General features: G+C 40.2%; 1 protein-coding gene across 6 annotated transcripts in view; it reads right to left on the bottom strand.

The window, feature by feature from the left end:
• CCDC91 (coiled-coil domain containing 91) overlaps positions 1 to 20,901 on the bottom strand; it is a 325,533-nt gene that overhangs the window by 146,026 nt on the left and 158,606 nt on the right. For all 6 annotated transcript variants that reach the window (XM_062195016.1, XM_062195014.1, XM_062195013.1 and 3 more), the window contains one exon: positions 15,783 to 15,860. In XM_062195016.1, the coding sequence (XP_062051000.1) occupies positions 15,783 to 15,860 (78 nt within the window). The remainder of the gene's footprint in view (positions 1 to 15,782; positions 15,861 to 20,901) is intronic.

Here is a 20,901-nt window from a genome sequence, read left to right as displayed (position 1 = left end):
CTTGGAAACACCACCGCAGGGTGAAACAAACAAAAACTCTGAGTTAAAAAGGGAAACCATTTTTCTAACCAATCTATCTTTAAGAAAATACATTTAAAAAAAAAAAAAAAACAACCAGGAAGGGAGGGAGGAGCTTGCTGTCACTGCTTTGAAAGAGAAGATTGTGTATACTGCAGCAAAACACAAACTTCTAACCAAAAACGGTGTTCATATCGTTTTTCTATCAAGTCGGAATTTTTAATGAACTGAGCTCAAAGTGAGATAACAGGAAAGCATGCTGAACTTGATTTCTATGATTAAAGCCCGTAAACAGAAGCCTGACTTTGAATTTTAACACAGTCAGGTCAACTGTATTTCCTCTGGAAAATTCTTCCCTAATGTTATTTAGGCTAAAAAAAAAAAATCATTTTGAGAATAACGGGTTAGTGTTTAAAATGACTACCTCCAGCCCTCACATGCACCTCACTGAAGAGCCACATTTCTGTACAAGGATACTTTCTCCCTGAGAAGACAAGGCCTCGCCTTTCTTAAGTTATACAAGTATGTGATTTTAGCAAAATACGCCTGTCTTCTGTCCACGGACAACCTTCTTTCACAGTCCCTCTGTGCTGGTGTACCAATCCTTCACCAGAAAGAATTTTCATCCATTTTTACTGTGATCACTTATCCTGCACCAAGGCAAATGAGGCTTAATTTTTAAAAATATATAGCCAGATGTACAACAAATTCCTATTTTTTAGCTAAAGCTGAAAGTCATTTTTCCTAACTTTCAAAAATAGAGGGCAGTCATTTACACCTGTTTATGTTAGAGACTGTTTCTTTCAATTTTGTTTTGCGGAAAACGTTCTCAGGGTCAGTGCTGTGGTGCGGTAGGTTAATCCTCCGCCTGTGGCGCTGGCATCCCATTATGGGCACTGCTCCTAATCCCGGTGGCTCCTCTTCTGATCCAGCTCTCTGCTATGGCTGGGAAAGCAGAAGATGGTCCAAGTCCTTGGGCCCTTCCAACTACATGGGAGACCCGGAAGAAGCTCCTGGATTTGGATCAGCTACGGCCTTTGCAGCCATTTGGGGAGTGAACCAGCAGATGGACGACCTTTCTGTCTCTCCCCCTCACTGTCTGTAACTCTACCTCTCAAATAAATAAATAAATCTTTTTTTAAAAAAAAAGAAAACACTTTCAGTGATTTCAATGGTGTAGTACAAATGCACATACATGCATGGATTCAAACACACACATAATTAAATAACCTGGACAGATCAATGTTAGACTTTAACAATGGGAAGATGGCAAAGCAAGCTGAAATAGAATAACCTGATAAAGAAACATGAAGGAATAAGACAACAGTCAACAATTTCCTTGGGGTTGTAGATTAATTTCTAGAATTTCCAAAAGGGTATTCCAAAATGTTCACAGAAAATGGAATCAGAAGGTAAGTCTATTTTGGTGCAAAAAAAAAAAAAAATCCATTAATACTAGGTCTTCAAAATGTTTGTGAAAAATGTGTATTATGAAAAAAATGGGGCCTGCACTGTGGCCTAGCATATAAAGCTGCAGCCTGTGACGCCAGAATCTCACACGGGCACCAGTTCCCTTCCTGGCGGATGCACTTCTGACCCAGCTCCCTGCTAATAGCCTGGGAAAAGCAGTAGATGAGGGTCCAAGTGCCACCCATGCGGGAGACCTGGAAGAAGCTCATGCCTATGGGCCTGCCCTTCATGGCCACATGGGAAGTCAACCAGCAGATGGAAGATATTCCCTCTCCCCTCTTCTCCCCATCTCTCCCACCCTCTGCAATTCTGACTTTCAGATAAATAAATAAATCTGTTCTGACAAAGCAAAAAAAAAAAAAAAAAAACAACAACAACTATGCATGGGTAACAAAAATTCTGTTCCAAAAGAAGGTTATCTTTTAATTCCCTTTTTCCATAAAACTTCTAAGTACACTGACATACTGGCAGCTAGACCCCACCTCACCAATGGATTCATAACTTCCAGGGAAGAAGCCTACACCGGTGTACGAGTTTTTAAAAAGCAACACAAGCAATTTCTGAGGTGGTGCAAAAAGCTGACAATCACTAATCCTCCGCCTTGCGGCGCCAGCACACCAGGTTCTAGTCCCGGTCAGGGCACCGATCCTGTCCCGGTTGCCCCTCTTCCAGGCCAGCTCTCTGCTGTGGCCAGGGAGTGCAGTGGAGGATGGCCCAAGTGCTTGGGCCCTTCACCCCATGGGAGACCAGGATAGGCACCTGGCTCCTGCCATCGGATCAGCGCGGTGTGCCGGCCGCAGCGCGCTACTGCGGCGGCCATTGGAGGGTGAACCAACGGCAAAAGGAAGACCTTTCTCTCTGTCCCTCTCTCACTGTCCACTCTGCCTGTAAAAAATTAAAAAAAAAAAAAAAAAAAAAAAAGCTGACAATCAAAGATTTAAGGCAGACCCAAATCAATGACAACTACTGAATGTAATCTTAAACAGACAAAGTATCACACTGCTATAGCTACTCCTGATCTCCAAAAATAAGACATTCTACATAATGGCAGTAATCTGTGATAGTGAAAACTACATGGTAAGACCTTGTGAAGTCTAAGCATATATTGGAAAATGACAATTTCAAGAAACAGACCAATTAAACGAGCGGTAAGTAATCTCAGATCTGGCATGCTCCTATGCAAACCTTCCAAGATCTGCACTTATTTTATTGCTGTTAGTTATCTGGATAAAAAATATAAAAATAATGACATAAAAAGAAATAACATTAAGTCAATACTACAGGAAAAGTTGGCATAAGCAGGTTAGCTTAGCTTCAAGTTTGTTTTCTTCTGTACTTTCACAGAATTTCAATCTGCCGTGAGCTATTTATTTCCTAAATGAACAAAGAGTGCTGGCTTTTAGAAGATGGTGTCGTGGCACAGTGGGTTAAGCTACTGTCTTCAGTGCCAGCATGGCTTATGGGCACCAGTTTGACTTCTGGCTGCTTCAATTCGCTCATCCAGCTCCCTGCTAATGCACTTGGGAAAGCAGAAGAGGATGGGCCCCTGCACTCATGTGCAAGATCCAGAAGAAACTCCCAGATCATGGATTTGGATGGGCCCAGCTCCAGCTGTTGCAGCCATTTGGGAAATGGAGCAGTGGATGGATGATCTCTCTGTCTCTCCCTCCCTCCCTCTCTGTAATTCTATCTTTCAAATAAATAAATAAATCTTTAAATATTTATTGGAAAGTCATAGTTACACATGAAAAGAGGAGAGGCAGAGAGAGAGAGGTCTTCCATCTGATGGTTCACTCCCCAACTGGCTGCAATGGCCGGAGCTGTGCCAATCCGAAGCCAGGAGCTTCTTCCAGGTCTCCCATGTGGGTGCAGGGGCCCATGATCTTGGGCCATCTTCTACTGCTTTCCCAGGCCACAGCAGAGAGCTGGATCGGAAATGGAGCACCCGGGTCTTGAACTCTTGCCCATATGGGATGCCGGTGCTTCAGGCCAGAACGTTAACCCACTGTGCCACAACACATGCCCCATGAAGTGCATATATATTTAATCGAATTTCCTCTCCTAGGAATTTATCCTCGAGACCAGTTTATGCAGAAATAGAATCAAAAGAAATTATGATGATTTCACCTTGTAAAATATATGAGATACAGAAGTAAAAATTAAACAAAAGAATCAAAGACAAATTCTACAACCAAAGTACTATAAAAAATGAAAAATCTGATAGACATTCTAAATACCAGATTGAGCAATGAGGCTTTGGCCTGGCCCAGCCCCTGCTATTGTGGTCATCTGTGGAGTGAATTAGCAGATGGAAGATCAATCTCTGTCTCTCTGTCTGTCTCTCTCTGTCTCTCTCTCTCTCATTCTCTGCTCTACTCCTCTGAAGCCCTGACTTTCAATATCTAAAAACATCTTTAAAAAAAAAAAAGAAAGAAAAAATGGACTTTATTACAACAAAAAATCTTGAGTAATTAAAATTATTAAAAACAAACATAATAATCAAAGAGTCAAACCATCAAAAAGTAACAACTAAAAACATACAAGTGTCAAAATATCCAAAAATTCATGAAACAGACATTGACAGCAGGGTAGTAAATAATCAACAACACTTAGGAGGATTATTAAGAACATATATAGACCTGAACAAAACGAAACCAAATGGACCTACAGATATCTAAAGAATATTCCATCCAACTCAGCCATAGCAGAACACACTCATACATTCTTCTCAACTGCATGTGGAAAACTCCACAGGATGGATATAAAATAAGGCATAATAATTTAAATCAGTAGAAATAAATTCTCCAGCCAAAATGAAATAAAAGTAGAAATCAACAACAGCAAGAAATGTGGAAAACACATATCCAGAGAGGACCTACTAAACAAACTCCTAAATAACCTGTAAGTGAAGAAAAAAAATCACAAGGAAAACTAGAAAATATTATGTATGAATTAAGACAAAAATATAATATACTAAAGTTATGGAAAATAAAATCAGGTTCAGAGGGAAACTTATAACTGTAAGTGCCCACATTTAAAAAGAAAAAAAGATATCAAGTCAGTAACCCAGTTACCCGTCTTAACAAGCTAGACACTAACAAACAAAGTTCAGGGGAAACAGAAGACCAGGCATATTAAACTGAAAATAAAAAAGGAGAAAGTGAAGAAAACCAACAGTAAATTCTTTGCAAACACCAACAAAATTAATAAACTTAACTAGACTAACAAGAAAAAGATGACACAAGCCACAAAAATCAAGAACAAAAAAAAGGGAATTCAATACTGACTTTACAGATACGAACCAGATTTTAAGAGAATATGATAAATCACTACATACCAAGAAATCAGATAACTCAGATGAAACAAATCCCTAGAAAAATAAAATTACCAAACCAACTCAGGAAGAAAATTGAAAATGTGAACAGATCTACAAAAATTAAAAAGAATAAATTCAAAAACTTACCAAAAGGAAAACAACACAACATGGCTTAGTTGGTGGATTTCAGAAAACACAGAAGAGTTAACTTCAAACCCTTCCAAATTTTCCCCTCAAAAATAAAAGGAGATGGAACATGTCCCACCTCATTCAAGGGGATACACATCAAACTGATATAAAAGCGAGACAAACAGCACAAAAAATGGTACACACCAATATCCCCGTGAATACAGAAACAAAAACATTCAACAAAATACCAGCAAAATGATTCCTTTGACATATAAAAACAACTATAGACCGTGACCAAATGAGACTATCCCAGGAATGCAAGATTGATTTAACATCCAAAAAAGAATCAGAACACACATTCACAGAGTGAAGAAAATAAACAGATCATTTCAATAGACACAGGAATAGTATTTGACAAAATTCTATAATCTTCATGTTAAACACACTCAACCAGATAGAAATAAAAGGTAACTTCTTCTATCTTACAAATGCCAACTATGAGTAAGTTGTCATTACTATCATATCCACTGGTAAAAGATTGAATGTCGTCCCATCCAAGATCATGAGAAAGACAGAGCTGCACACCCTTGCACCTGGTATTCAAATTTTAGTGGAGGTTCAGTTAGGTACTAAGGCAAGGCAAAGAAAGAAGAGGCATTCAGATGCTTTCTTTCTGCAGATGGCGTGATTCTGTACACAGAAAATCATAAGCAATACACAAAAAACTGTGAGAACCAGGAAACAAGTAACTAAGAGCAACATGTAAAAAGCAATTCTATTGGGGCCAGCACTGTGTCGTAGTGGGTAAAGCCACACCTGCACTGCCGGCATCCCATATGGGCACTGGTTGGAGTCCCGGCTGCTCCTCTTCCCATCCAGCTCTGTGGTGTGGCCCGGGAAAGCAGAAGATGGCCCAAGTCCTTGGGCCCCTGCACCCACGTTGGAGACCCAAAGAAGGTCCTGGCTCCTGGCTTAAGATCAGCTCAGCTCCGGCTGCTGTGGCCATTGACAGAGTGAACCAGCAGATAGAAGATCAACCTATCTACCTACCTCTCTCTCTGCCCCTCCTTCTCCCTCTGTGTAAATCTTTCAAAAAAATAATCTTTTAAAAAAATCAATTCTATTATTATATGCTAGTAATGAACAAACAGAACAAGAAATTAAGATATCTAAGAAAACAATCCATAGTACAAAATACTATTGAAAAAATAAATGAAAATGAATATAATCGTAAACCTATTTCATGTTTGTGGATTGGAAAACAAGATTATCTTAATCCTACTCAGATTTTCAGAAGAATTCACAGGTAGATTCTAAAATTCATATGGGAATGCAAGGCATCCAACAGAGTCACAGCAACTCTGTAAAGGGACAAAGTCCCACAACTCACACTTTCCGATTTTGAGACGCACCACAAAGCTACAGTCATCAAAGCAGTCGGTACTAACAGTTCCGTGAGGAGTATAATTCTGTTTTTCACACGGATGCTCTGACAACTCCATCTCAAAGAACAGTCTTTTCAACAGCGGTGTTAACACCCAGACATGCATGTGCCAAGTAATGAAGCTGCACCTCATTCTCACACCAGTCAGTAACGAATTCCAAATGTGTAAAAGACCCAAATTCCGACTCAAAGCCCCAAAAAGAGCTAAAACTTGTTTTTTCCAATGGAAAATAAGTGATGATGAGGATATAGAAAAATGGGAACCCACAGTTGTTGGCAGCTGGAAATATTCTGGCAGATCCTCAAAATGTTAAACTTTTGAGTTAGCTATATGACCCAGTACTTTCCAAGCCTACTTAAACAAAGGAGAGAAAAATACATATCCACATGGATTAATTCATAACATGAAAAAAATAATACAGCAATGCAAGACTCCGTAACTGATGAAAAGGTAAGTGCAAAGTGATAGATATATCATAGAGGGATATTATAAAAATTGAGTAATGTCTTAAACAACTGAAAAAATGGATGACATTTAAAACTTTATGCTAAGTTAAGGAAGTCCGTCACAAAATACTATAAATTCTATAATTCCATTTACATAAAGCTCCAGAAGATACAAATCTACAGAAATATAATGTACACTAGCAGGTTAATAAGGCTGGGGTGGGACTAGCTGCAAGAGAGAAGAGAATGACTACTAATGGGTACATGGTTTCATGTTTAGGTGAGGAAGACTTAAGATTTGGATCATGGTTATGTAATTAATATAATAAATGCTATTGAATTATAAACACTAGGTGAATTTTATCATACAGAAATTGTATCACAAGGCTACTGAAAGTAAAGATTACAGGGGCTGGTGCTAGTGGGGTAAGCAGCTGCCTGTAATGCTGGCATTCCAAATGTGCACCAGTTCAAGTCCTGGCTATTCCACTTCCAACCCAGCTCCCTGCTAACATGAGGGGAAAACGGCCTAAGAACTCCGGCTCTTGCACCCAGGTGGGAGACTCAGTGGAGCCTCCTGGCCCTTGGATGCAGCCTGGAGCAGCAAGGTTGTTGCGGCTATTTGGGGAAATGAACCAGTGGACAAAAGATCTCCTCCTGTCTCTGTAATCCCACCTTTCAAATAAATAAAAAAAATTCTAAAAAGTAAATACTACAAAATATTAAAGGAGTATCACTAGCCTAATTAAAGATTGCTTTGAGGTTCTTAGAAGTCAAAATGATAACTGGGGAAAAGCTCTATTACTTTTTAAACTGATAATCATTCTTGAAATACAAATACAAATGGAAACTGGCTCCAAATGCCATTAACAATTTAAGAGTCCTGCATTCAAATTCTTTTTAATAAAGAAATTACTAAGTCTTTTTTCCTGAGATAGGTTATAGACTGAGGAGTAGATACACTAGGAACGCTCCTGGTAACTCACAGCACTACCATTCAGGATGAACTGTAGAATCCTGACTGCCCTTTACATTCTTTCTCACCCATTGTTTCTGGAACATTTTTACAAAAAAATGTCCTTTATATACTGAGGACATCGGACAGCATTATATTTCTGCATCCACAAATGTCACGTCTGAAACTCAAAAGAAGCAAAGTTTATCACATGCACCCATGTTTTTGCTCTTCGTTTTGTTCTTTCCTTGTGTTCCAAGATTCTTTCCTATAATTATCATTTCCTTTCTGTTTAGATAACTGGTAAGCCATTCTTTTGGATCAGACATACTACAATAAATTCTTTCAGTGCTTCTTAATCTGAGAACGTACCGGGCACCCCCTCCTCAGTGCAGAAGTATATTTTCGTTGGATATAGAATTCTGGGCGGACGCTTCTCTTCTTTCAGCACTTTTCCATTTCCTCTTGCCTCCATGGTTCCTGATGAAAAATCTACCATCATTCTGCTTTTCTCTTGTCGATAAAATGTCATTTTCCTCTGGCTGCTCTCGAGACGCTGAATTTGTCTTTAGTTTTGGGAAGTTTGGTTATGATGTGTGTATTCAAGATAGATTTTAAGAAGTTGGCTCACACAATTAAAGAGATTGGCAATTTCAAAATCTTCAGGGAAGGACAGTGGGCTGGAGACCGAGGGAAGAGCTAATACTGCACATTGAAGCCCAGAGGAATCTGCTGTCAGGATTCCTTGCTGCACACAGAAGGTCACAGGTTCTCTTGAGGCTTGAGACCCTCAGATGCTGCCAAGCCATGTCAGGGGGGTAATATGCTTTACTGTGAGCATCCGCAGATATAACTGTTCATCTTATCCCAAAAAACACCCTCACAAAGATATCCTGAAAAATGGTTGGTCAAATATCTGGACATCATGGCTCACCCAAGGTGACAAAATTTACTGCCACAGTGTACCCAGCATCGTGGGTCTTGCCTGTTTTTTGTTTGTTTGTTTGTTTGTGGTTTATCTTATTTGGCATTTAATCAGATTCTTGAATGAGTCATTTTATGTCTTTTGTTTAATGTGGGAAATTTTTACCCAGTATTACTTCAAATTGTTGTAAGCTTTGCTCACTTTCTCTTCCTTCTGGGTCTTTGATATAAACTCTAGAACTTCTGTTCCCAATCCACAGGTTCTTAAGTTCCTGCTGTTTTGTATTTTCTATCTGAACTCTCTATACTGTTCAAATTGGATGATTTCTAGTTTCCGTTTTCAAATTTACTGATTCTTTCTCCTGTTCCTTCAGTCTACTACTGAGCTCACCCTCAAGTCATTGTCTGGCTATATAATTTTCTAGGATTTCATCTGATTATTTTTTATTTAATCTATTATTGTACTGAGACTTAAATGTATTTTACTTTTCCAGCTGAAGTATTTTTAGGTTGCTTGTTAAAACTATTTTATGATGATTGCTTCCACTAGGGATAATGTCAAGCCCTGGCCAAACCTTTGATATCCCTATCAGGGAATTCCATCCTTGGGAGCGGCTCAGTGCCAGCATCTGCTCCACACCTCCCCCACTCAAGATGAGATGTCCTTGGTAGAAGTAGTGATATTGACCTCCTGTGATCAGACAAAAGGAAAATGGGGACTAGCAGGAGCAGGAGTCCAGGTACTCAATTTTGCCTCCACGGGCAGCCAGAGTAGGACCTCCTTGTTCTTGCTAGACATGGCTGCAAGTTCAGTTTGTTACCAGGCCTCCACTGAGAACAGCACTGGGCTGGGACGATACAAGCATGCCACATTATATTCCCCTGTAATGGAGTGGCTGAATCACTTCTGAGCAATGGGTATTCGGGATCCCATTAGGCAGCCCCTGATACCTTCCCCATAGGGAAAAGAAGGGCCAGCTCAGCAACACCAGGCAAGTGCTGCAGCGCAGTTACGTTCCATGGCTTACCCTGATTCTGAGCAGGACGACGACTATCAAGCCCGAGTCAAAACCCTGCCTCCCGCTCCCGGGAAAATGAAGGCTGACTTCTGTGCTCCCTCTAACAAGCATTTGTTGGCAGAGAGGTAAGGATAAGCTTAGAGTTTTTCTTCTTTATTTTTATTCAAAAGGTAGAGAGAGAAATGTTCTGTCTACTGCTTCACTCCCCAAATACCTGCAACAGCCAGGGCTGGGTCAGGTCAAAGATACGGGTGGCAGAGACCCAGTTAAGCAAGGCATCACCTACAGCCAAGGGACTTAGGTATGAGATGAACACATTCCAAGGAGCACATCAAATGCTGCACCAAACATTCGCCACCAGGCTACAGCTGAAGAGTTTAACAGGAGTAGAATAACTGTTAACTAAGCAGTCTCCTGTCTTGCTAGATGGAGGCTTTCCCAGTCACCTGGAAGGAGAGCAGGTGTTTGGGCAGGCTCGTTTCATCTGTACCCACTGGTATTTCTGAGTTACTCAACTCAATACAAATAAGGCACAAAGTGAAGCCACCACCATGTGGTTACTTGGGCCCCATGGTTTCTGGTCGTCTGTATTCACCTCACTTCTAGGGACTACATCTATTTATAATAGCCAGGGATATGGAGCTGCACTCAAAGAAAGGGAAGGGAAGGTCTGTGTTCTACTACATTTCTAAAAGCAAAACTAAGGCAAAAATAATTTCCTTCAGCATTATTTTTTAAGAGACTTCTTATTTTTTGTTGTACTTTATTTGCTATCTTTTTAATTTATTTTCTAATGAAGTATTTTTTAAACATACACAATATTTTATTATGTGCTTTTAAAAATTTTATTAATAGAACACATTACAAGTAGTTCATAGATAAAATTCTAATACAGTGACACATCCTCAACACCCTCCCCCTTTCTTTATCTAACTTTTGCCATTTTTAAAATTTACTTTATAAACATAGGCTTAATGTTCCACTAAATAGAGATCAACAAATTAATAGTAGAAAGACCAGTGTTCAACAGGCATAAACAATAACCAAGTCCCAAGATGACTACTTCCCTCATATATATGTTTATGTGCATGTGTTGCATGTGTATATTTATGCTCTATATATTATCTACCACAAGTCAAAGAAAACATGTGGTATTTGTCTTTTATGGGTCTGGCTTATTTCACTAAGCATAATAGTGGCCAATTATATCCATTTTCTTGCAAAATACAGGATTTCACTTTCTTTATGATTGAATCGTATTCCATCATACATATACGCCACATTATTTTTTACCTACTTATCTGTTGATGGACATCTGGGTTGATTCCATATCTTAGTTACTGTGAACTGAGCTGCTATAAACACAGGTGTACAAGTAATTCTTTCATAGGCGGTCTTCATTTCCTTTGGGTAAACGTCCAGGAGTGGAATGGCTGGGTGATACGGTGGATCCATTATCAGATTTCCGAGGACTCCCCATACTGTCTTCCATGATGGTTGTTCCAGTTTACATTCCTACCAATAGCATTTCTTAATCTCCTAACCGCCTCTCAACTTAGAATGAAGGTGACTGATCATACCCAGTCCAGGATAACCACAGGGATTTAAGATCCCCAGAAGCCAGGACAAGTGGAGAGATGACAGATTTCTTCCTTGCATTTCATATTTGAGCAAATACCTGCAGAGGTGGGAGAGGTTATCCAAGGACGGCTGTGGCTTTAGGTCCCCTTCTTCCTGAATACGCTGTGCGCATGTGCACGGGGTTTAGGTGCACAATGCATACAATGATGCTGCTAAACCTACTATGAGGTGAAAATATTTTTAAGTCAAAACCATATTTAATATATTAACCCTTCTGTAGCTTAGCCCAACAGTACATGAGACCTATTATTCCCTCTTCCGACCATATGGCTAACCATATGGCTAACTCAGAATTGTACCTCAATGAACAGCATGACAAGAGTGGATTGTGCATCACTAGCCCAGGGAAATAAGAAAACCCAAAAATCAAAGCATAGTTTCTAATAAATCCATAATGCTTTTGAGCAGATCGTAAAGTTGAAAAATCCTAAGTCAAACCATCAAAGCTGGAGACTATCTTAATTCCACTAAAATGAAGATTTGAATATTCTGTTCACTACTGAGTCTACAACAGTTCATGGCATACAGAGGATAATTAATATCTGTTGAATTAAGGAATGAATAAATGCAAATACAATCTTCACATATTAGCAATATTAACCAGAGGTATTTTGGTTTAGGGGAAAATTATTAATGACTCATTCATCAAAATGTTCATATGCTGGAGCTGATGTTGTGGCATGGTGGATCAAGTCACTGCCCTCTGTGATGCTGGCATCCCATATGGGTGCCAGTTCAAGTCTTGGCTGTTCCAGTTCCAGTCTAGCTCGCTTTTAATGTTCCTGGGACAGCAGTGGAAGATGGTCCTAGTACTTAGTTCCCTACACCCCCATGGGAGACTCAGAAGAAGCTCCTGGCTTCAGTCTCGCCCAGCTCTAGCCATTGTGGACATTTGAGAAGTGAACCAGTAGAGACCTCTCCCCCTCTTTGTCTCTGTCTTTCCCTTTCTCTCTCTCTCTCTCTCTCTCTTTCTCTCTCTCTCTCTTTCTCTCTCTCTCTCTTTCTCTCTCTCCCTGACTCTGCCTTTCAAATAAATAAAAGTAGAAAATCTTAAAAAAGAAATGTTCATATGCTTTAACAAAATACAGCTTTAAAAAACATTAATAAAAAGTAACCTGCTGTCTTAAAAAATAAAGCATGTTAAATATCAAAAGATCTTCTCACATATCAACGTCAAATTAAAGAAAAAAGTGTTGGGGCTGGTACTGTGGCGTGGCAGGTAAAACCACCACCTGTAGTGCCAGCATCCCAAATGGGTGCTAGTTTGAGTCCTGGCCACTGCAGTTCCGATCCAGCTCTCTGCTATGGCTTGGGAAAGCAGAAGATAGCCCAACTACTTGGGCCCCTGCACCCGCATGGGAGACCCAGAGGAGGTTCTTGGCTCCTGGCTCCGGATCCGCCCAGCTCCGGCCATTGTGAACAATTACGTAGTGGACCAGCAGATGGAAATCCCCACCCCCCTGTCTCTCCTCTCTCTGTATAACTCTTTCAAATATATAAATAAACAAATCTTTAAAAAAAAAAAAAAAACTGTTGTTTCTTTTCCTGTGCCATAACATGCCACAAACCATCAACACTCAAATCAGAAAGACATCTAATCGAATCTAGCAGGAAAACAGTGCCTAATTTTCTTATCTGAAGTGTTTCATTTTCCCCAAATTATTGCGCCAGATGACTTCTAACACGTTTTTAAAAGCGCACTTAGTTGGTAAGCAACTTCTCTGATATTTTTCCTCAGAATATCGTAATGTCATTAGCCATAATGTGGTACTCATCAATAAATCAACATGAAAAGCTATATATAATGTATTCACATAAAAGTTTACTGGCTTAAAAGAAATTATTTGTATGTCTTGAATATAAATTGACTGTAAGCTATGAGAAATTTAATTTTCTAGGCCATGGGATTATAATCCTAATCCTTTGTACATAACACATAATTCCTGAAACTTTTAATTCTTGTTTTTTTAAACTCAGTGTTAAATGCTAATAAGAAAATATATGAAATATGTAACTCTCAACCAGGTTTTGTCAAAATGACATCAACAAATAACATTTAAAAGTTTTCTTTATTTCTTTTCTGGGGCGGGAGTCGTTCTCAGAGCTTGAGATTAGGCTATGGGGAAAAAACAAAAAACAGTTTGTACCTTTTTCCCCACAGGTGAAAAGCATTTTTAATGGATTTGTATTTTTTTTTAATTTTGTGCTCTTTAAGTAATTAAAAGAACCAAAAAAAAGAAACTTTTGCTTCTTAATTTTTAGTTGGGATTTGCAGTTTCCTGGGTTTGTCTTATTTATGGAGGAAAAAATGGTCATTTTGTCCAACTCGCTGTGAGGCCCTGCTCAGGCCCGGGCCCCACCCTTGGAACCAATCTATATTAAAATGGTAATTAATAATAATGTAAAAAAAAAAAAACCAAAAAACTTAAAACTTCATCATGTGCCAGTGTGTACGTAACATAAACAAACATCTGCAGCAAAGTATTGTGGAGTCACAATAAATCAGAGATGTAAAGTACCAAACACTGAGGTATTTACAGAGTAACACATGCAATGGCAACACTTTGAAAACAGTTAACAATAAATAAAAATAAGTAAAAAATATATTCATTCAAGATGACATCACTTCAAGAAGGAGACTAAGTCTATATCCAAAATATTTTATTTCTTCCCAGTCTTAGCCTAAGGGAAAATAGAAGATAGCTCAAAACAGATACTCTATTAAAGCCATATTAACACAGTCTCCCCAACTTAGTAAATATATAGCTAGTTTATATTAATAGAAAGTCCACAGTATTATAAAAAGTCAAGAGTTGCAGCCATAAGAACAAGGTATTTTTTAAAATTACCTTCCTAGCAATGGACAGGAGTTACTCCATGTAGTGAGTATGGTCACAAAAATGATCTTGAAGGTCCAAAGAAATCCCTAGCAGATTATTTTAATACTCTAGGTTTACACACAAAAAGCTCTTTCACATAAATTCTGATCTACTTCTGTTTCAGCTTTCTGCAAGTAACTTCTGATGGTAAGTTTTTCTGACGTTAAATTGTCAACTAACCAAAAGGACATTACCTTGGACAAGCCTTGTGATATGGTTTAAGAAATTTCCAGACTCCACCTAGAGCAGGCAGATTTGTTTTTATATTTATGCTAATCATTAACCATCAAAGATTAAGAGGCCCACCTCTGCATGTATTAAATTACAGTATACTTACTGCAGGCCCGTGACAGAAACAGGACAAGTTTACAGGTACTGACAAGAACATATCTGCCCATCGCACCAAGTCAACACAGCAAGAGTGAAAAGAGCGGTGAGGTGAGGAAAGCAACATTTTAAAAGAGCAACGCAAAGCCGGACGGCACGGCACCACCATGTGTAGGTAAATATGAAGAAAAGGATGGACATCAAACCGCTGATAGCAAATACTCCTGCAGAGAATGTCTGAGGTTGATTTCCACAAGAACATATTACTCTGAATAGAATAATCTAACATGCAATTTAGAGGGGGTGGGCATTTAACACTGAACTCTCACTTTGCTTTAAATAACTAAGTATCTGCAAAGAGTTATAAGACCAGTTCTTAAGTGTAAACACTCAGTCAGTTTTTAGTACTTATCACTGACAATGATGTTCACCATACCCATGTCTGTATAATCTGGTTAGGGAAAGTGTGGGGGAAGGGAGTACAGGGTCCATCTGTGCAAAGCAATTAAGATGTCACTTGGGGTGACTGCATCCCGTATGCCTGAGTTTGTGTCTTTGGCTCTCCTTTGGGTTCCCGATTCTTGCTGATGCACGCCATGGAAGGCAGGAGACAATAATAGTTCACATACTGGAGTCTCTGCAGCCACGTGAGAGCACTCCACTGAGTTCCAGGCTCCAGACTTCCACCTGGTCCAGCCCTGGCTGTGGCCATCCTTTGGCAGAGTGAACTGGTATCTTTCTGCCTTCTCAGGCTACCCATCTCTCTCCCCTGCCCATCTCAAAACAATTTTAAAAGATAAATTTTCCTTAAAAGGACTAATACTGTTTCAGACTTAATAATGCTTTAATTCTTTTTCCCTAAAGAATAGGAGTGGAATAACAGCAGACATTAAAAATTAATAATAAAAAAATTAATAATAAATAAAAATTTAAAAGTTTCATTTCCTATTTCAACTTCACCTGTCAATATTGTATACTCAAATATTCTATTTCTCAAGTCCAAAATAGTATTTAGCATCACCTTCCTAAATTCCCAAGTATATTTTCAATGAACATTTCTTGGTCAAACAAAAGGAATTTTTATACCAAAGTAAGATTAGACTATGCATTTACTATTAATGTATGTTCACACACACATGCCTGTGTGTGTAAAATTGTTACTGAAGTCACCCCATGTTTAAAAAGAGTAAGCAACAGACTCCCAACCCTGTACCTTATATTCATCCACAATAATACTGAGAGCTTCATGACCAGCCTTCCTCATGTCTTCCAACTCTTGCTTATGTTTATCCTGAAAGAAAACAGAAAGTAAATCCACGATTTGTTACTGTTTTTTTTTTTTTTTCAAAATAATAAAACCATCAACTTTTACTCCACGAATGCCTTAGAGGTCTAGTAAGACACACCAATAATGCAAAGAAAACAGAGAAAGAGTTCTTAAATAAATAAATCTTTTTGTAATCTAAAAGGCAGAGTTACAGAGAGAGGAGAGAGACAGAGAGAGATTTTGCATCCACTGATCCACTCCCCAAATAGCTGCAAGGGCACTGGTCTGAAGCCAGGAGCAGGAACTTCATCCGGGTCTCCTTTGTGGATGCAGGAGTCCAAATGCTTGGGCCATCTTCCATTGCTTTCCCAAGGGCATTAGCAAGGAGCTGGTTGGGAAGTGGAACAGCTGGGACTCAAATTGGTACCCATATAGGGATGCTGGCACCACAGGCAGTGGCTTTACCTTTTAATGCACAGCACTGGCCCCCGGGTACTTTTTTTTTTTTTTTTTAAGAAAAGATTGAATTCATTTGAAAGGCACAGTCACAGAGACAGAGAGAGTCACAGAGACAAAGGTAGAAAAATCTTGCCTCTGCTGTTTCACTCCCCAAACGGCCCCAAGAGCTAGGGCTGGGCCAGGCAGAAACCAGGAGCCTGGAATTCCATCTGGGTCTCCAGCATCAGCAGCAGAGGCGCGAGCACTCTGGTCATCCTCAGCTGCTTTCAGAGGTGCATCAGCAGGCAGCAGGTCAGAAACAGAGCAGTCGGGACTTGAACAGGTGCTCATATAGGACTGCCGGCTGTACGGGCAGTGGCTTAATCCCTGTCATGCTGGCCCTCAGAAAGCAGACTTTATTAAAAAAAAGTTTTTCTGTTGAAATCTTTACCTAATATGTACTAAACTGATCTTCTGTATATAAAGAGAATTGAAAATGAATCTTTATGTGAATGGAAGGGGAAAAGGAGCGGGAGGGGGGAGGGTTGCGGGTAGGAGGGAAGTTATGGGAGGGGGGAAGCCATTGTAACCCATAAGCTGTACTTTGGAAATTTATATTCATTAAATAAAAGTTTAAAAAAAAAGTTTTTAGAAGTTTTGAGACAGCACTGAGCCAGTAAGAGAGAATGAAGGAAGAGCAACATAAAGGAGAACGACACCAAAAGGTGAGATTACAAAAGCCGGTGGTGCTCTGCCTTGGGACCACGGACAACTCCTGGCCTGGACCAACAGACAGGTGACCCTGTCACTGCAGCAAGCCTGGCTCCACACGTCTGATTCCTCCTCCAGTGCTTCTAATACAGGTCAAAGTGGGAATCACGGGATACATCGTACCTGCCTAGGAAGGGAGAGGATGAACTCTCCTTGGATGATGCTAGCATTCTACAGCATCTTTCCAATTTTCAAGTGCACGGTCCAGTTTTCAGTACAATATTAACAACATACAAGACAAAAAAAAAAAACAATAAAATGACAACAAAAAAGAGAGGGAAGAACCAGCATTGGGGCACAGTGGGTTAATCCACCACCTGAGATGTCAGCATCCCTTATCAGAGTGGCGGTTTGAGTTCCAAGTGTTCTGTACTCAATCCAGCTGCAGGCTAATGTGCCTGGGAAAGCAGTGGGAGATGGCCCAAGTGCTTGGACACTGCCACCCACATGGGAGAACCAGATGGAGTTCCAGATTCCTGGCTGGGCCACCATGTGGGGAGCGAACTGGTGGATGGAAGATTCTCTCTCCTCTGTAACTCTTCCTCTCAAATCAATAAATATTTTGAAAGGGTGGTGGGGCTGGGGATACAAAATAGTTGAGTGGGATTCAATACAAGCACAAATAAGAGTTAATAAAAAGCTTTTTAAAATGTGCTCCTTTATCTGAAAGAGGGGTGGCCTGGCTCCTGGGGTGTAGGGCTTCCTCTTGGGCCACTGTCACACGGTGACACCAGTGCTGTATTGAGGTCACCAGCTTCTCAGCGCTTGTTGACATCAGACTTCCCCGAACCCCTCCCCCTCAGCACCTGAACAGCTTCTTTCCCTTAGTGCTCGTGGTAGTCTCTAACACTTGTCTTCATTATTATTTTTTTTTTTTTGACAGACAGTGAGAGAGAGAGAGACAGACAGAGAAAGGTCTTCCTTCCATTGGTTCACCCCCTAAATGGCCACCACGGTTGGTGCGCCGTACCGATCCGAAGCCAGGAGCCAAGTGCTTCCTCCTGGTCTCCCATGTGGGTGCAGGGCCCAAGGACTTGGGCCATCCTCCACTGCCTTCCTGGGCCGCAGCAGACAGCTGGACTGAAGAGGAACAACCGGGACACAATCCGGCGCCTCGACTGGGACTAGAACCCGGGTGCCGGCGCTGCAGGCGGAGGATTAGCCTAGTGAGCCAAGGCGCCAGCCTTGTCTTCATTATTCATCTGCACTCTTAGAGGGCTACTGTTTCTGGGTCTTCCCGAGAGACCTGTGGGCTCAGAGCACTCTGCCAGATTCCACGACTGTCCTCACCATCTGTCTTCCCAGAGCCACCTTCTGCTGGGGACCTGTTCCTTTTGGGGTGGCCACTTCTGATCCCCTGGATCCTCGGGATCCAGGGTCTTCACTCTCCCCTCTATTGACATCAGCAAAGATGATATGTGACATGTGGACGTCCTCCTGCTCTCGGTGGCTTAGTCCCACAGTGTGTTTTCCAAATTTCATGTAACTACTGCCACTCAGTATTTGGTTGAAGGTGGTGTTTGTAGGTTTTTCCTTTATCTATCTTAATTACTCTAATTTTGCAAGAAAATCTGTGAAGACTCACAACTCAGCAGCCTCTGTTGCTCCATCATCCTGCTCAACCCACTGCTTCCTTTGTGAAATATTTTCCATCACTGGATCCTTCATTCGTTCTCTTTCTACCAAATTCCTTCTCAGCCTGTTCCCTAGGCTCCCATTCATGGCCCCAGCTCCCAAACGCAGGCGTTCCCTGAGCACTGAACCTCTAACTTTCCCAAACTCTAATTAATCTTAATTCTATTACATTAAACAATATAGCTCCATAAATCCTTAATTTACATCTCTAACCCTGCTAAGACTGACTGCCACCAGATTTATTTATTACACGGATATCTAAAAAAAAAAAAAAAAAATCCAAGTTAAGTCCAATGTCAAATTCTTCATTTTCCTCTACCGAACTGCTAGTGGAGTAAAAACCAAAAAAATTATGAAATCATTTTTAAATTTTTTTCTTTTAATCTTTCACGATCCACACATAATCTTCAGAAAATCCTACTGGTTCTGACTTAATTTTTTAATTCTTTAACTCTTAAATGATAAGTAAAACATGTGTCAGGCACTGTTCTCAACTTGTTTATTTGAATCTGTGTGTTAATCTCATGATCCACAAGCTGAACACACTGCTACATTCTGGCCTACCCCATGCTAACTTCTCAGCAGGAGCACAATACAACACCCTTGTCCCCAAGACCCCAGCCTTTGTCCCAATAATCAGAACAATCCTTTGAAAACTTAAGCCCAATCACACACCACAACATGAACTCTCTTTAACAGGCAGGAATTAATCGCTGCTGTGTCCACAGTACCTAAAACAGCCCAGTGGGTGGTCAACAAATATCTCTGAATAAAGCAAGATCACACGTCTGTCCAAAATTCCCAGATGGCTTTCACATTGCTTCACATAAAAAATCTAGCATCATTCCCAGGGCCCCAAGTCACACCACTCTCTTCCTAACTCCCTCTGTGGCCTGGTCTTTCCTTGCTCATTATCAGAACACTCAAGATCGCTCTTGCTATGGATGTTGACTTTCACCTGCTAACCCACCCCCACACCTATATAATGCATGTTCACTTCCTCTAGAGATCATGTTCAAATGAACCTCACCATGAAACCTCCCCTGACCATTCTTACATACAATAGAGCACACCCATCACTATCACTCATACTTTATTTTTCTACATAGCACCTTTTACTATCAAATGCTTTGCATTTATTTTCTGTTGCCTGTCTCTGTAGACTAGAATGGGAAAGATAATGAAGCCAACCTCTGAACACCATGGTACCTGGAATGGTGTGGAGAACATAGATACCAGCAAGATTTCAACTTTTGACAATGAGTTCTATTAGAAAAAGTGAAGCTCCTCTAATAATGACTCTGTCCTTTGTTCTAGACCCTGTCTAGCGCACTTGGGCCTCATTCCTTTGTAATCATAACCTCTACTCTACCACCAATGGCTCTACTCCCAACCTGTGTGTACTGATGGTCCTCTTCCCCACTTAATGCTGTGTAATTGTTCAAACCTGGTTAACGCCACTCTTAGGAACATTGGTTACTATCCTTACCCTGTCTTTTATGACCTTGTCTAAATATGATCAGAGTCAGCAAACTTGGAAGGCTTCCATAACCTTGGCAACTCATGACGACAGCCTAGGGTGGTTCCTGGCACCATAAACTAGAGTGTCAATTTGTTGGGTCAACAACAGGAGTCACTGTGCACTTGCTCCTCATGTGGGATCTCTGTCCTTAATGTGCTGTACATTGTGATTTAATGCTATAACTAGTACTCAAACAGTATGTTTCACTTTGTGTTTCTATGTGGGTGCAAACTGTTGAAATCTTTACTTAATATATACTAAATTGATCTTCTGTATATAAAGAGAATTGAAAATGAATCTTGATGTGAATGGAAGGGGAGAGGGAGCGGGAGAGAGGAGGGTTGCAGGTGGGAAATTATGGGATGGGGAAACCATTGTAATCCATAAGCTGTACATTGGAACTTTATATTCATTAAATAAAAGTTAAAAAAAAAAAGAAAAAGTGAAGCTTCGTGTAATGTTGAATATATGTGTCTCCAACGGTACCTTACACACAGTGTCAGTTCAATTAGCAAGGACTGAATAGGGAAGAGATAGAAAGGGCTGGATTTGAAGGCTACACACAACTAGGAAGTGAGAAGTATGTTTACTTTCTTCTTCAAAGATAGCTGTTTGACATCAAAATACAAATGCAACAAAAGTAATTTATAGCAAAGTCTTGAAAAAGGAGGCTAATATACAGGCACATAAGATGTTTGC

This window comes from Lepus europaeus, chromosome 6, assembly GCF_033115175.1.
Source record: "Lepus europaeus isolate LE1 chromosome 6, mLepTim1.pri, whole genome shotgun sequence".
In the NCBI taxonomy this organism is placed as follows: Eukaryota; Metazoa; Chordata; class Mammalia; order Lagomorpha; family Leporidae; genus Lepus; species Lepus europaeus.
The sequence above is the reverse complement of the archived record's forward strand: the minus strand, read 5'-3'. Positions and strand labels throughout refer to the sequence as shown.